The sequence below is a fragment of the Sus scrofa genome, chromosome 14, assembly GCF_054392235.1.
Source record: "Sus scrofa isolate SSC_HxYL_T2T_F1_AM1 chromosome 14, Sscrofa_HxYL_maternal_Yorkshire_Landrace_v2.0, whole genome shotgun sequence".
NCBI lineage: Eukaryota > Metazoa > Chordata > Mammalia > Artiodactyla > Suidae > Sus > Sus scrofa.
The window spans coordinates 76,707,409-76,723,497 of NC_139396.1; the positions used below are offsets into that span (position 1 = coordinate 76,707,409).

A 16,089-nucleotide genomic window follows, 5' to 3' on the forward strand; every position below is an offset into this window, starting at 1 on the left:
ACCAACCCATTGAGTGAGGCCAGGGATCGAACCTGCATCCTCATAGATACTAGTCAGATTTGTTTCTGCTGCACCACAGTGGGAACTCCCTCCATTAATTTTCTTAGACATTCTGACTGAACTTTTTCAAAGTATTTAATGAAAGGGGAAAGTATAAACTGCCAAAAATTAACTGATCTGGTATCTAGCATCCATTTTATGTTTCCTCTAACATGGAAGAGTACATAGAAAATATTTTACAAGATGAAGAAAGTTCAAGATTGTAACGGGAATATTTTATATGCTTGCATAGATATGTTGTAAATATCTTCTTGTATGATACACATCACATCTACATGAAAACGTGTAACCCATTACCACAGGTTTTATCTAGTGAAACTTGAAAATTATGGTTGTCTGAGAAAGCATTCCTGTTACCAGCCTGGCCTGCTTTGGTTATTCAGTGGTGCTTTTCTTTTTCTTTTTTCCTTTTTCATATTCTTTTCCATTATGGTTCATCACAGGATATTGAATACGGTTCCCTGTGCAATATGATAGGACCTTGTTGTTTATTTATTCTATATATACTAGTTTGCATCTGCTCATCCCAAAGTCCCTCCCACTTCCTCCCTTTGGCAACCACAAGTCCATTCTTTATGTCTGTGAGTCTGCTTCTATTTTGTAAATAAGTTCATGTCATATTTTATTTTGATCTTTTGCATTACATTTATTTTAGAACTATTTTAGGTTCACAGCAAAACTGCGTAGATGGTACAGAGATTTTCCGTATACCCCCTGCCCCCACACATGCACAGCCTCCCTCGTTAGTTATCGGTGTTACCTGTAACAGTAGTACATTTGTTACAACTGATAAACATACATTGACACATCATAGTCACCCAAAGCCCATAGTAATTAATGTAGGGCTTAATACTGATGTTGTAACATTACGTAATTTGAACAAATGTATCCATCATAATATCATACAAGTATTTTCACTGCCTTAAGAGTTCCATTTTCCACCTATTGCTCCTTTTCCCCCAGTTGCTCACAACCTCTGATCTCTTTACTCTCTCCATAAATTAGCCTCATGACATATTTTAGATTCCATGTATAAGTGATATCCTATGATATTTGTCTTTCTCTGTCTGGCTTACTCACTTAGCATGATAATCTCAAAGTCCATCCATGTTGCTGCAAATGACATTATTTTGTTCTTTTTATGGCTGAATAATATTCCATTGCATATATGTACCACTCTTCTTTATCCGTTCCTCTGTCTATGGACATTTAGATTGTTTCCATGTCTTGGCTATTCTGAATAGTACTGCTATGAACATAGAAGTGCATGTATCTCTTCATATTATAGTTTTGTCCAGATATATATATGCCCAGGAGAGGGATTGCTGGACCATATGATCATTCTATTTTTAGTTTTTTAAGGAGCCTCCATACTGTTTTTCATAGTGCCTGCAAATGGTGCTTTTCTAACTGGCTAACTCATTCTAAGGATTATTTTTGAAAGTAGCTAAAAAGAATTATTTATGTTTAAATACAGGATTCCCCAAACCATTTACTTTACTTATTTTTTTTTTTTTGTCTTTTGTCTTTTTTGTTGTTGTTGTTGTTGTTATTGTTGCTATTTCTTGGGCCGCTCCCGCGGCATATGGAGGTTCCCAGGCTAGGGGTCGAATCAGAGCTGTAGCCACCGGCCTACGCCAGAGCCACAGCAACGCGGGATCCGAGCCGCGTCTGCAACCTACACCACAGCTCACGGCAACGCCGGATCGTTAACCCACCGAGCAAGGGCAGGGATCGAACCCGCAACCTCATGGTTCCTAGTCGGATTCGCCAACCACTGCGCCACGACGGGAACTCCCCCCATTTACTTTACTTATTGATGCTCTGATTTTCCGTCACTAACCTCTCTCATGAGCAATCTTTCTTTTGGCAGTAATTGAGAAATGTAGATGAGGTAAGTGAAAACTGGCTTCACTGCTAGTACTTGTACTTTATAATGTATCTGATTTCAGAATGTCCCCCTCCTGGAGTTCCCTGGTGGTGCAGCAGGTTAAGGATCCAGTGTTGTCACTGCAGCAGTGGGGGTCACTTCTGTGGTGTGGGTTTGATCACTGGCCCGGGAACTTCCACATGATGCAGGCGTGGCCAAAACCCCCACCCCCCAAACAAAACCAAGCAAAAAGAATGTCCCATTCCTTTTGCCACAATTCACCTTTAGCAGGACAATGAATGGGATAGGAGAAGGTAGAAAGTTTTAGGGTGGGAGTATGGTGCCTTGATTTAGAACTCCAATAAGGGATCCCCCAAATAACACTTTACCCTCTGTTTAGAGCCCTAAGGAGTTTTACACCCTGGGTTGATGCACCTTGAGGTGAGGGGTGTGCTTTTCTTTTGAAAAGTGGGAGAAGAGTGCTTTTATGAGCATAAGTTACAAAGGAGACCCTGTGGCATCAGGAAGGAGTTGAAGATCTGGAAAGACACTGAAAGCATCCATTTCCACGAAGCACTTGGGTGTCTTCACGTGCCTGTGTCCTCCTGCCGGGAGACCACTACTTCAAGTCATTCATCAATCTGAATTCTTCCCCTCCCTCTCCTGCCAGCCACAGGCCTGATCATTTCCACCTTTTCTCATTCTTGTGGGTACTACTCAATAATATTCACCCACACAAACAGGCACAACTCTGCATTCAGTGCTTACTACTTGCTATGTGACAGGTCCTATCAAGCCACCACCCTGAGTGACCTCAGCCTGGCAGGAGAGACCCGCTCAGTGGGGCACCCACACAGAGCAGGGCAGTGCATTAGATACCTGGGGGAGGAGCAGAATGAGCCTTAGAAGCAGAGGCAAGTACACCGGTGAAGGCTGGAGGAGGGTGGGGAAAGCCTCCCCAAGGAGCAGACAGACCTGCAAGATGGCTGGATTCGCCCCCTTCCACACCCTTAGCCTGAAGGAGGGCAAGGAACCTCTCCAGCATCTAAAAGACTTGCAATCATGGGAAGAAAGGACTTTTAGAAATAACCCTACTCAGGGAAGGGTGGGTATGAGGTGCCTGTAGGAGCTGGGGTCAGAGAGAGGAGGCTGATTCCTCCTGGCACTCGCTGACATTGTGCACCAATTTCTTGTACTTGCTTGCCTATGTCATGAACAACAGAGCAGCATCATGAGGCAGAGAAAGATTGTTTTCATTGCCTAGAACAGTGGTTCTACAGTAGATTGATCTGGGGAAGAACTAAATGTACAGCTGACTGCCCCCCACCCTCCTACCACTACCACATATTCTCATTTTGAGTGGTCAAGGGTGGGTCCAGGCATCAGTAATTTTAAAAAGCATCCTTTGAGAATCTGAGGTGCATCGGGAATGGGGCCTGGGATAGAACATGTGCAACTGAAGGGGAAGAAAATTTTCATGAAGTCTGCCATTCCTGGTCCTGGCCATTGGTCACCTAGGTTGTTTTGAAATATACAATGAAATGTCCATAAATCCATGTTATTGTTCATATTGTGTATTAAAAGTTCTTTTCCCCTCTATAACTTCCCTTTACATGGCTGATCTTTTTCCATATTTGGGAGCTTGTCTTAGAAAGACACAATGTGACTGGTTATCTGTTTATCTGCCACTGTGGCTTCCTGGAAGTTCCCAGTTATGCAGATGGATTTGCAAGTGTGCCTTGTTGGGTACCCAAGCATTTCTCTGTCCATCTGTTTTTGCAATGGGACATCTGCAAGGCTACGGAGATAAGTTCGCAAAGACTTTAAGACCCTGGAGAAGCCTTGGCTAGGGATTCTTAGTGACAAATCACAACCACCTTCCTCTCCCAGCTTAAAAAGTATGATAGCCTGTCAGTTGCTTAGGTATTGAGTTATTAATTAATGAATCCAAAAGGGAAAAAAACAAAAGCCTGTCCCCTTCTCTGCTGATTCCATCTAAAATATAAAAACACCTCAGGACAGTACAATCACTGCGTAGACCCCTGGGTATTTGAGAAAGTGCATGGACACAGTTGGACACACTCATTGCCCTCCTGTCAAATAATTCAAGGCAACTGTGAGTGGATCTTGGTAAGCTTGGTAAAATTAGCTACTACTACTTCAAATGTAAGTTTCTGACTCTGTCATTTAGATTTGTTTCTTTTCACTTAAAGGCTATAGAGAAGAGTTCCTGTTGTGGCTCAGCAGGTTAAGAACTGGACATGGTATCCATGAGGATATGGGTTGGATCCCTGGCCTCGCTCAGTGGGTTAAGGATCTGGCATAGGTTGCAGATGCGGCTCTGATCCAGTGTTGCCATGGCTATGATGTAGGCCGGTAGTTGCAGCTCTGATTCAACCCCTGGCCTGGGAACTTCTGAGTGTGGCTGTGGGGAAAAAAAAAAAAATAAAAAAGGCGGCTGTGGAGAGCTCAACTCCAGCTTATTTCATGAACATACATTAATCAGGTACACAGCAAGAAAGAATACGAGATCAATTGTACCTATCTAAAATTCTGCCGTTGCCAGGAGTTCCCATCATGGCTCAGTGGTTAATGAACCCAACTAGTATCCATGAGGACACAGGTTCGATCCTTGGCCTTGCTCAGTGGGTTAAGGATCTGGCATTGCTATGAGCTGTGGTGCAGACTGTAGATGTGGCTTGGATACTGAGTTTCTGTGACTGTGGTATAGGCCAGCGGCTACAGCTCCAATTCAACTGCTAGCCTGGAAACTTCCATGTACCAGGGAAAGGGTCCTAAAAAGCAAAAGACAAATTAAAATAAATTAAAATACAATAAAATTCAGCCATTGCCAAGCATTTCTATATTATCATCCAAATGGTACAGGCATTTGCTTGGCCATTCATCTGGTCCTTCTCTTAACCTTTCTAGTAAAAGCTTCTCTAATGGTCTTGGACTTTCTGATTACTAAAGACCCTTTCCATCACCTCTAACCCAGTGGTTTTCTTTTCTTTCTTTCCTTTTTTCTTTTTGTCTTTTTAGGGCCATGCCTGTGGCATATGGAGGTTCCCAGGCTAGGGGTCAAATTGGAGCTGTAGCCACTGGCCTACGCCACAGCCACAGTAACACGGGATCCTTAACCCACTAAGCAAGGCCAGGGATGGAACCTGTGTCCTCATAGATACTAGTCAGATTCATTTACAATGAGCCATGATGGGACCTCTCCCAGTGGTTTTCATTTTTGTTTTTTTGTTTTTTTTTTTTTTTAAGGGGTGCAGGATATAGAGGTTCCCAGGCTAGGGGTCAAATTGGAGCTGTAGCTGCCAGCCTATACTACAGCCACAGCAGTGCCAGATCAGAGCTGCGTCTGCGACCTACACCACACTTCATGGCAACACTGGATCCTAACCCACTGAGCAAGGCCAGGGATTGAACCTGTGTCCTCATGGATGCTAGTCAGATTCATTTCTGCTGAGCCATGGCGGGAACTGTCCCCCAGTGGTTTTCAACTGAGGGCTATTAGAATCCTCCATGGAGCTTTCAAAACATGCAGATGTCCAGGTCCAACCAAGATCCTCACAGCTCGAAAGTCAGGGTTAGGGCAGGGTCTGCACACATTTTCAAAGTACCTATAGGGGACTCTGAAGTGATCGCCCAGGTAAAAATTTCTTCCTAATCCATTTAGTTTCCTAACCTATTCACCACTCACCTCTAACTAGGTCAAACAATTTCTTCATCTCAAATTTTTCCCTCTACTGGGAGTTCCTCTATGGCTCAGTGGGTTAAGGATCCAGCATTGTCACTGCTGCAGCTCAGGTTGGATTCCTGGCCTGGGAACCTCCACATGCTGTAGGTGTGGCCAAAAAGAAAAAAAAAAATTCACCCTTTACCCAACAAGCCAGCCTCTAACTCTTGGGAGGTAAATACCCAAATAAGAGTTTTTAATGATGATGGAAAGTTTAAGTGAGGAAAGGCTGTGGTTAACCAAAGGACACTGGTTATTTTTTGAAATAATAATAATTAAAAAAAAAACAGGACTCCTTTTCTTTTACAAATTGAGTTTAATCAATAATTCAGCTTCAGAAATAAAAGTAACTTCTAAAGTAAGAGTATAAACATTGTTTTCAGAGTTGATTTCCTTTTTTGATTTATTAGCAGACAGTACTGATCCACTCTCTTGCCTGAACGTAAAGAAATTAAAATCTTAGGTAGATGAAGAATCTATGCCTATCTAAAACACCACACATTCCCTACTAGCCTCGAAAGCAGAGCAACACCGCATTTTCCCCCTTAATGTTTACGGCTGGAATATAGCACCTGCTTGAAGTAAAATGAAGAGTCAGAGTTCATCTAAACACCACCCCAGAAGTCACCAGCATTGAACTCAAAGACTCGGATATTTCAGAAATTGGTAAACTACCATCCACTTAATAATAAGAAGCAAACTAAACGAAACGTATAAAGGTTGAAGGTTGTCAATGGGCCAGTGTAGTGAAAGTACTGAGTTACTCAACAGTTATGAATGGAAAATATCACATTTCCAGCTCTTGGTGGAAATCTATAAAAATCTGAGGGAAAGAGACCGTATGTAGGGAACAGGCACATTGCTGCCTTTCTAGTCACACTCTAATTGCTGTTTACAACTGTTTTTGTTTGTTTATGATTCGTTTCCTGATCATTAAGGACTCGGATATAAAAAGAACTCCTGCTTTATTCTCCACAAGCTGTTAACAAGATGGGAAAACAGAGAGGGGAGGTACAGCATTTGACAGAACAAGCGGGGAAAAAGGAAGGAAGGCTGACGGAGCAGGAGGTGGTGGCAGGAGCCACTGGGGTCCTCCCCGATAGGGCTTTGATGGGGACACAGCCACACTCAGGACAAGTTAGGACGCACCATCCCATCACGGCAGGAACCCCAAGTGCTGGAAAAAACACCTAGGAACTCCTACCGCACGGAATGAATTCACCTGAAATACGTCAAGGTTCTACAATGGAAGAACTTACCTCTACTGCTGTTGAGCATCAGTCTTTTCCTACTGACTCCTTCTCTTTACCAAATCATAAAACTAAAGGCATAAAGGAGGAGTTCTGCCTGGGGAGCTCTAAGGGCACTGATTTTGGACTTGTCCCCTGTCATCAAGTATCACTATAGACACTTGCTTAAAACCAAAACACTTATATATGGTCATAACATACTCACATACTAACACGCTCTAGAAAAAGCCCAGAAACCTGGAATCAATAAATAATCCTAAAAAACTCGCTCCACCTAGTGATTCCATTTTCCTCTCTGGCAATTAAACCGACTTCCCTATTTCCTGAGGTCCCTACTTTGGAGGATAAATAAGGCATCGAAACTCACTAATCAGACTACACAGTCCTAAAAAATGAAGAGGTGACCATAATCGCTCTCGAACATTTTTTTAAGTACTAACAATGCTTTGGGTAGTCTGTTTCTATTCCCTGGAGGTTCCATCTCACAATATTAAATTCAGCCACAGAGGCAACAGTACCATTTATCTTAAACGTAGCTAATCTTTGGATAAGCAAGAAAGTATAACGTCAGTATCCCAAATATAGTCCCCTAGAGATAATCACGTAAGTATATTACATATGAAGAATATTTTAAAATGTCAACCATTTACCATTATTTTCCTGGTCTTGAATCTTGGGTATTTTGGAATTTTCCCATTTTGTGCCTTTCTTCTGTCCCTAGGTCTTGCTAATTTCAGACTACTCAAGTAATTTGCTGTGTGTTGTCAAAGAAACCAACCCAAACCCTGCTATTTCACTGCATCTAGCTAAAAATTCAGAAACAAAAGAAACCTGTCTGTGAGGCACACTATGTCACATACTAGAAAAACCTAACTTCAGCCATCTCCCAACTGCTGGCAATAACTGAGCTTGCAAAACAAGTTTTCTCTCTCTTAATAAAGCTTGTCAAAGTCTCCAAGAAACGAACTGTGACTTCAGCCTTTATTGCGTTCTGATGGGACCAGTGATTACAGAACCCGGCCTCACAGATCGCTCTCCCCGTAGAGGGCGGAGGAGAAGGCGGTGTAATCCAGGGCACCAGGCACGCTGCCTGGGCCTGAGTAGGCAGGCATCCTCTTGATGCAGTACTGCGCCTGGTCTGGGGGCAGCTCTCGACGCAGCTCCTCTGCCAGGATGTAGGGCTGGAAGAAACACAAACACATTAGCAAAATCAACCACAGAGAGCACTGGGACACAAATGGCTTAGGTATTTATGCACTGCTTGTATTTGCTTAATTTTTAAAAAAACGACCAAGAGTTCCCTGGTGGCTCCATGGGTTAAGGATCTGGTGTCACTGCTATGGCTCAAAAAAACCAAAGGCAGGGAGTCTAATGGGCATAGTACAGGACGGTTGACAAAAGGCTGAGCTGTAACTCATCTTTTGGCCAGCAGGAAATTTAAATCGCTTTTTAAAGGCAAAGGGAGCATTACCATCAATGCTTCTCAAACTGAGCCATAGTGCAAGTGAAAAATACCATGACATAAATATCATACCGGAAACTAATGAAAACACAAGCATATTTAATTTTAAATTATCAACATTTAAAAAATATGTATGTGATATGTACTTTTAGGAAATGGAGTCGTTTTCCTAACACGGTTTATTAAAAAACTAGAAGCACGTTGCTCCTGGAGAAAGCCTCTTTTTAAAACAAAATGAAACTGACATTGAATGATGGAGTCTTATTTTTCTTATTAATGCTAAATGTCCAAGAGGAAATAGGACAATTTTGGTAAAACAGGCTATAGGTGAAAATAAATTAAGAAGAAATATCATTTTATAATTTATAGTAGGGTTTTGGGGGGATTAGATAAGCCATGATTAATTATCTCCTATATCAGTTGGACTTTTCCCTCCACCCATCTCCCCATGATCAAGGATTCATTTTTAAAACAATTATTTTAAAGACAATTTATCTTATGTCTGATAAGTTTGTTGTTTTTTTTTAAAAAGTAATAAACATGGCCATGCTGCTGTGTTGAAGAATTCTATCTTCCCTTCCCTCTCAGGTGGAACAAAGGTTAAGGAATCATATCCCAAAGTGCGTTTTTACATATAGAGATGTTTTTATTGTTTGGGGAATGAGATCTGAAAACTCTCAACTTGCCATTCAATTCCTACTTAATATCTAGGCTACGTGTAATGAATAGCTTGCCAATTCTGAAAATGACTGAATGGCTGTATTTAACTTTGCTCCAGGGGCTGGGCACAAAGTCAAGGTCATTGATTCTTAGGAGAAGGTTCTCAGTTTTACAAAGATCTGAATGCTGTAGTTTCTTCTTTCGGAATCATATATCTACCAGCCCAGAAGATTAAGTGGGGTTGAACCAGAAAAATAAAACAAAACTCTACAAAACATATACTCTCGGTTCCTTTTATAAAACTTCCCGTGAGGCACAAACACAAATGCCACTGACAGACAGCTGTGTTTAACCTGTTCTGGGTTCACCGCTGTTATGTCTATGAGCTTTCTGACATCATACAAAATGCACTAGTACAAAATGGTTACTATTTGCAATGTCTTTTCCTTTTTAAAATTTTTAACCTGCAGCATATAGAAGTTCCCAGGCTAGCAGTCGAATAGGAGCTGCAGCAGCTGGCCTACGCCACAGCCACAGCAAGTCAAGATCTGAGCTGCATCTATGACCTACATTGCAACTCACAGTAATGCCAGATCCCAAACCCACTAAGAGGGGCCAGGGATCAAACCCACATCCTTGTGGATACCAGTTGGGTTCTTAACCCACTGAGACACAACAGGAACTCCCTGTTTCCTTTTTTATTAGTATAAGGCAATGGACTGTTACAAAAACAGAAGAAAAGGTGTCCGTGCAGACCTTATCAGAAGCCAGGATTCGGAAGGAGGCGATGACCTGCTCGGCAGTGTCGGTGTCAGCTGTCTCCCTGGTCATGAAGTCGATGAAGGACTGGAAGGTGACCGTGCCCTGCCCGTTGGGGTCCACCAGGGTCATGATGCGGGCAAACTCAGCTTCACCCTGAGGCCAGGTTGCCAAGAAACATTTACCTCAACAGCACGCAACTCCTAACAGAGCCCTTCTGCTTTTTACTTGTTGGCGGTCAAGTTCCTTTTTGTTTGAACACTTAGACATTCCCTGCATTTCCTTTCCATTCTGAGAACACAGTCCTCTTGCAGGTGACCTAAGTTTACTGCCATCAAGTGATTTTAAATGTTGCAGGAGCGTCAACCCAGAAAAGCTCCTGAATCCCCTCCTCCTGGTGGCCCTTGTCACCTTTGGGATGTAACATAATTATGGTAGAGGAACTCACAGAAGGGGGCCTGTTCTCCCACTAAAACGGAGAAGAGTAAGACTGCTCAAGAGAAGGGAGGTGACAAGAGGGCTCTCAGGATGCGAGATCGAAAGTTCTGAGAGGAGTCAAAGACCCTCAGGTTCACAGTGCACGTTAGCAGGTAAGAGGAGGGAGGGAGTGCAGCTTCTCCCAGCTCACAGGGGGGATGTCAACTTTTCTTAGCTGATTTATTACTACACACCTTTTACCCTCAAGATACTAGAGGAAAAAGCACTTAAAAAATCAGCAGGATAAAGGAAAAAAAAATCAGCATGATAGTAAAAGCCACTTAAGTGTACACTATAAATGGGCTAGTTGTATACAGTATATGAATAACATCCCAATAAAGTGGTTTACAAATCATCAGCAAAGTTTACATTCTGTTCCTTAACTAGGGAAAAAAAATGACTGCATGAAAATGTACATTCTGGCTCTGTGAAATTGTTTTTACATAGTAGCAGACAAACCTTAAAAGGTATCATCCTAGACAGTGTAAATGATTTGTTCCCAGACAGGCTGTCATTCCTTAAGGCGTCATCTCCTGCCACACCAATCTAAGCTCAACAGAGTATCACAGATGGAAAGATTTCCACGGCTGTCTTACCAAGTCATAACCCATGGAGATGAGGCAGGCTCTGAAGTCCTCGTGGTCCATCAGGCCGTTCTTCCTCTGCCGAAAAACACACAGAACAAAGGAGCTGAGAATCAGAGGCAGGATGAACAACTCTACTTGACTAGGGAACCAAAATCTAGTAGAAGGGACACTGGGCTTTGCCAAAGAAGCAAAGGTCACCAATGACTTACAGAAAGGACAGACCCAACACAGGAACATCAAAAAATAATTTCTTGCAAGTTCCCTCTGTGGCTCAGTGGGTTAAGAACCCAACTAACATCCATGAGGATGTGGGTTCGATCCCTGGCCCTGTTCAGTGGGTTAAGAATCGGGCGTTGCCGTGAGCTGTGGTGCTTGGATCTGGTGCTGCTTTGGCTGTGGTGTAGACCTGCAGCTCTGATTTGACTGCTAGCCTGGGAACATCCATATGCTGTGGGTGCAGCCCCAAAAAGAAAAAAAAAAAAAAAAACCTTTAAAAGGAAAAGGGAGAGAGGAGGATAAACAGCAGTCAGAAATGAAAAGCAAAAATATACATATATATTTTTAAAATGAAAGGAGACTGTACACTCAGAGTAGGAGGGACAACCCAGGGCCACTGAAAACGACCTCTTGGGAGCTGCCTACTGACACCCACTGACGACAACACACTGAGTGTTCTGAGAACTCCTCATGCGCCAGCAGCCCCCAGGCAGCCCTCACTTGTCAATCTCCCATGTGAACTGGAGTCCGCACATGCCATCTGCCTCTACATGGATGAAGTCATGAGCCACTGCGGCTGCTGACCTGCAGCACCCAAGGGGAGCTCAGGGTGGACATCGGGAGTGAGGCCACTCTGTGCTCTGGGAAAACTGGAGGAACAGGTCTTCACATAGATATTTTTAGGAGAAGATTTGATGTGCCCAAATTCTTACTTCCTCACATCTAGCAAAACACGGAAATCCTTCCTGGTGATGTCTGCTCCTCGTGACTAGTAGTAACCTTCACGAGACCAACCACAAAGTTCTGTAAAATGTGTGCATAGCTGCACGCACCTCCCCGTCACCTTTATCATACACAGGGACATGATTTCCCCCTGCCTCTTTGGGGGGTCTGTTTCAGTCTGAAGCGGACAAAACAAAGGATGTCACAGTCACCTTCGAGTGGGGCCACCTCCAAAGGGGAGCCAGGGAGCCCTAAAGGAACTCAGGGAGGAAACAAAGAATACCTGTCATCTAGCAGCCACACCGAACAGTGAGCCTGGAGGAAACTTAGGCCTAGAGATGCCAGGATACTGGCCCGGATAGCTCAGGTGCATATCAAAGTAATGACTTCAGCGAGCCCAGACTCTTTTGTTCCTGCTTCCTGCCCTTTGTTGCAAAAACTCCCATATATCCTAGCTCCCCTGCTCCTCTGAGTGGTTTCTCAGGATTACTGGAGATGCTGTCTGCCAGGCTTCAGTCCTCATTTTGCCCCAAATAAAACTTAACTCTCAACTTTCAGGCTGTGCATTTTTTTTTTTAGGTGGATACCCCCAAAGATGCCCACACTGCTAGGACTCCAACTGGGAAGTTACCCCTAAACCACTCTCAGGCCCATGAGCCAGGAGGGTGGGGTTCCTCCATGCACCAAACTCGGCTTCCCCCACAAGCTCTGCGAGGGTCTCCACAGAGCAGGATGAGAGAGGGAAGGCACCATGTCTGTCACAGCCCAGGACAAATGGTGACCCTGCTTCTACTGTAACAGCACAGCCCCAGCTGTGATGCGAAGTGTATGGCTGGGCTGAAGATTTTCAGGGGATGGCTAAGGTGAGAGCATCAGTATAAATTTAAAGATGAGGAAATCCTTTCATTATTGGTCATGCCAATTATTAAACAGATTAGTTCCTGGTGTTTTCACGTGCCTGTGAAATGGCCAGTCCCTAAAGCGAACTTCAGAAGTTGTTTTTCAGGAATGGGGACTTTCTGGGTCTGTACCCACGCCTGTGCTTGGCCCTCAGTCCATATCCTCCAGCAAGGTCTCTGCAGCAGCGCTTCCCTCCTTGTCCTCTGACCTCCCTGGGGTTCCTTCTCCTGGCCTCCCGCCTCCTTTAAATGCAATCAGTTCCCTAAGGCCCAGGCCTTTCACTCTCCTCACCAAGCTCTCTCTTGCCAGAAAGGACCATGACATGGTTACTCCCTTGGGTTCCTGCCGAAAGCCCAGAACCGATTCCTAACTGCGGGGGTACCTCCTGGCTGCAGCCGCTCACCCAGTTCAGGAGCCTCTTTCCCCTGGGTTCTCAGTGCTCGTGATCTCCATGTCACTTCACATCCTTCCCTCTCTCTTGGCCCCTGGAGCCTGGGGTTAAGTCCTGTCAGGTTTCCATCTCCGTTAATCCCAGCCTTGTGAAGAACTGGCTCTACTCAATTGATTCAAATCAAACATACTAGATCATATTTTAAGGGTGGTACTTTTTATCTGTTCGCCATTTTGGTGGTTCTGTGCCTTCGCCTATTTCATGAGTTGAGTCTGTCCATTAACAGAAAGGACATGAAGTTTGATGTATCGAAAGAGTAGGTTCATTTTCAGTGGGTGCTTCACCTAAATAGTTAATTATTAGGAGAAGTCCACTAGAGCCTGGTATTTAAGTACTTAGAAAATGACCTAAATCCCCAATCCACATTTTGTTAGGGATACACGTTCACTCTGAACACATCAAGCTTTGCTCCCAGCTACAAAGGCAATCAGCAAGTGATCTGTATAAAACAGCCCGCAAGCCTAGAGTCTGTGTCTCCTTGAGCGACATCAGAACTTAGCACGCTTCATCTCAGTGGCTATTTTCCTTTGGCATTAATCATTCCTATTTCCCTGTAAACTCTATAGACATTAAACCTTAAGATAACAGCATGAATATTATTTCAAATACATCTTTTGAGCCCCCCCCCCATTGCCTTTCAAATAACCAGAGAGGAGTTCCCACTGTGGCACAACGGGATCAGCAGCATCCCCCCAGGGTTCGATCCCCAGCCTGATGCAGTGGGTGAAGGATCTGGTGTTGCCGCAGCTGTGGTGTAGGTCGCAGTGCAACTCAGATCTGATCCCTGGCCCCGTAACTCCATGTGCCAACAGGACAGCCAAAAAAGAAAAAAAGAAAAAAACAAAACCCAGAGGGAGCGAGGTACCCTGTCAAAGTGGTTGAAGGAGGCTCTGAACTCGTTCATCTGCTCCTGGGTGATGCCCTTTGCGTCTCTCGTCAGGATCTGAGTCTCCACTTCGTTGATGGTCCTGGCGATGGTTGTCAGCAGCAGCTCCCACCCCACGCGGATGTGCTACCAAGGGAAACAGGAAAACATCAGCTTCTGTTTTGTCCAGCACATCAATCTCACCTGTCATTTTCCTAACAGGAGACTTGACCCAAAGGGAGGTAAGCAGGACATCCCTATAGTTTCTTTTATTCTACTTTTCCACGAGATTCTCTAGCAGAGAACACTCAGAAAGGAGACCAGGGTTCTAACAGCAACATCTAGCACTTTGCAAATAAAATATCCATTGTACAGTCTATATTTGTCCCTAGGAACACCTTTCCATTTACCCGGTAGCAGGATGGGCCCTGGATTATACCCACTGGCTCCCAGAAAGATGAAACTGGGCCAAACGGGCCCAAATGTAACCATCCAATTTCGGTTAGTCTCTCTGAAGCAGTGCAACGAATTCACTGTTGAGCTAATAGTGAGGATGGTGGTTCTGAGGGTGGTGGACAGCTGACCCCTCTGTGCACTTCATACCGTCCACAGAGCCTTTTCCCAGACAGCGGCAGGAAAGGCTGAACGATCCTGCCAGTTGACGCTTGTAGAACAAATCAGGAAGAGAAGGAGACAAACGTGGGAAGAAAGTACTGAGACGGTGAACCAGTCACGGTCAGAAAGGAGGGCGACACGGGCCCCTGTGGCAGCCGTACCTCCATGGTGTAATTAGTGTGCTTGTTGTCGAAGACCAGCGCCTCCTGGATGAGCTGATGGTCACCCTCCAGCTTGTCGATGTTGTTCTTGTAGTTGATGATGTTGTGCTCGTACTGCTTCAGCTGATTCATCTGGTCCTCCAGGGCGCCCGTGATCTGGATGGAGCTGCGGGCGATCTCCTGGTGGAGGCAAGAACAGGGGCGGGCAACAAGGTGAGCAGCTGCTCGGGTCACTGCATGGGAGGTGTCCTTCCTGGCTCTGCTCCCCCTCCTACGCCGGCATCAGGCAGCAGCCAGAGCCACTGGATTTTTCAGATAAAGTGGGAAACAGGGCTGCACCACGGCATGAAACAAGCTCTGGTTCTAGTCCATCCAGAGAATAGGGGCACAAAAACCAACCAAGATCCATAAAAGCAAAGCAAGAGGGATGAAAAAGGAGCTGTTTCGACCTTGTTCCAGTGAAGCCAGAAGCCTTCCCTCGCCGGAGCTGCCTCTCCTGGAGGAGGCTGGGGGATGCTCTGCATGAAGGCAGCTGCCAGAGAGATTTGAAGCCACTGGACGGTTCATTATGGGCCAAAAACATCCTATATTTTTAGGTGCTCCCCTCTTTAAGACAAAAGTTAACATTTTACCACCAAAAGGGCAGTTGGGAGAAAACTAAGTAGGCCAATAAATGTCTCTTGGCTGCTCTTGGTGATAAAATAGACCCAGAAATCAGTGTCATTCAAAGACTGTCCCTTAAATGTTCTGAAAATGCAAAGTATTTATGACTCTTCATACATCTTCCTTAAGGATGGATGGTTTAAAAATCTAGGTCTTGCAGAGGCTAAAACCTGAAAAAGAGCCCCCTTATCATTTTTAATGATAAAAGAATGGGTGGCAGGGAGAATAGTCCAGGCTGATTTTAGTGCACGTTCCCCCCACCCTGATGCTCAGAGGCACAGGCTGCACAAGCCCAGGGCCACCCAGAGTAAGGCCCAGTGTGACCTGGTACTGAGTGAGGTGGTCAGAAGCCACCGCCTGGGAGGGGCCGCTGTGTCAGTGCAGGGACTTATCTGGAGGCTGTGACAAGCTCTCTCTGAAGGGTACCAACCTACCTCCATCTTGTTCTGGATCCAGGGTCCGATGGCATTGGCCTGTGCGGCGAACTGGCGCCGCAGACGCTCATTGGCATGCTGGCGGGCCAGCTCCTCCTGCAGCGACTGGTCCCGGATGGGCACGAGCTGCTTCACCTGTCAGGGTTCAAAGGCAGCAGGGGTTAGGGGCCAGCTGCGGCCCAGGAGGAGTG

General features: G+C 44.9%; 1 protein-coding gene across 1 annotated transcript in view; it reads right to left on the minus strand.

Moving 5' to 3' along the window:
* Nucleotides 1-5,971: 5,971 nt before the first annotated feature.
* The window catches only part of ACTN2 (actinin alpha 2), a 72,348-nt gene continuing 62,230 nt past the window's right edge, over nt 5,972-16,089 (minus strand). The window contains 6 exon segments of the mRNA NM_001243666.1: nt 5,972-8,106; nt 9,804-9,962; nt 10,880-10,945; nt 14,026-14,172; nt 14,802-14,981; nt 15,899-16,033. Coding sequence (NP_001230595.1) covers nt 7,948-8,106; nt 9,804-9,962; nt 10,880-10,945; nt 14,026-14,172; nt 14,802-14,981; nt 15,899-16,033 — 846 coding nt within the window. The 3' untranslated portion in view covers nt 5,972-7,947.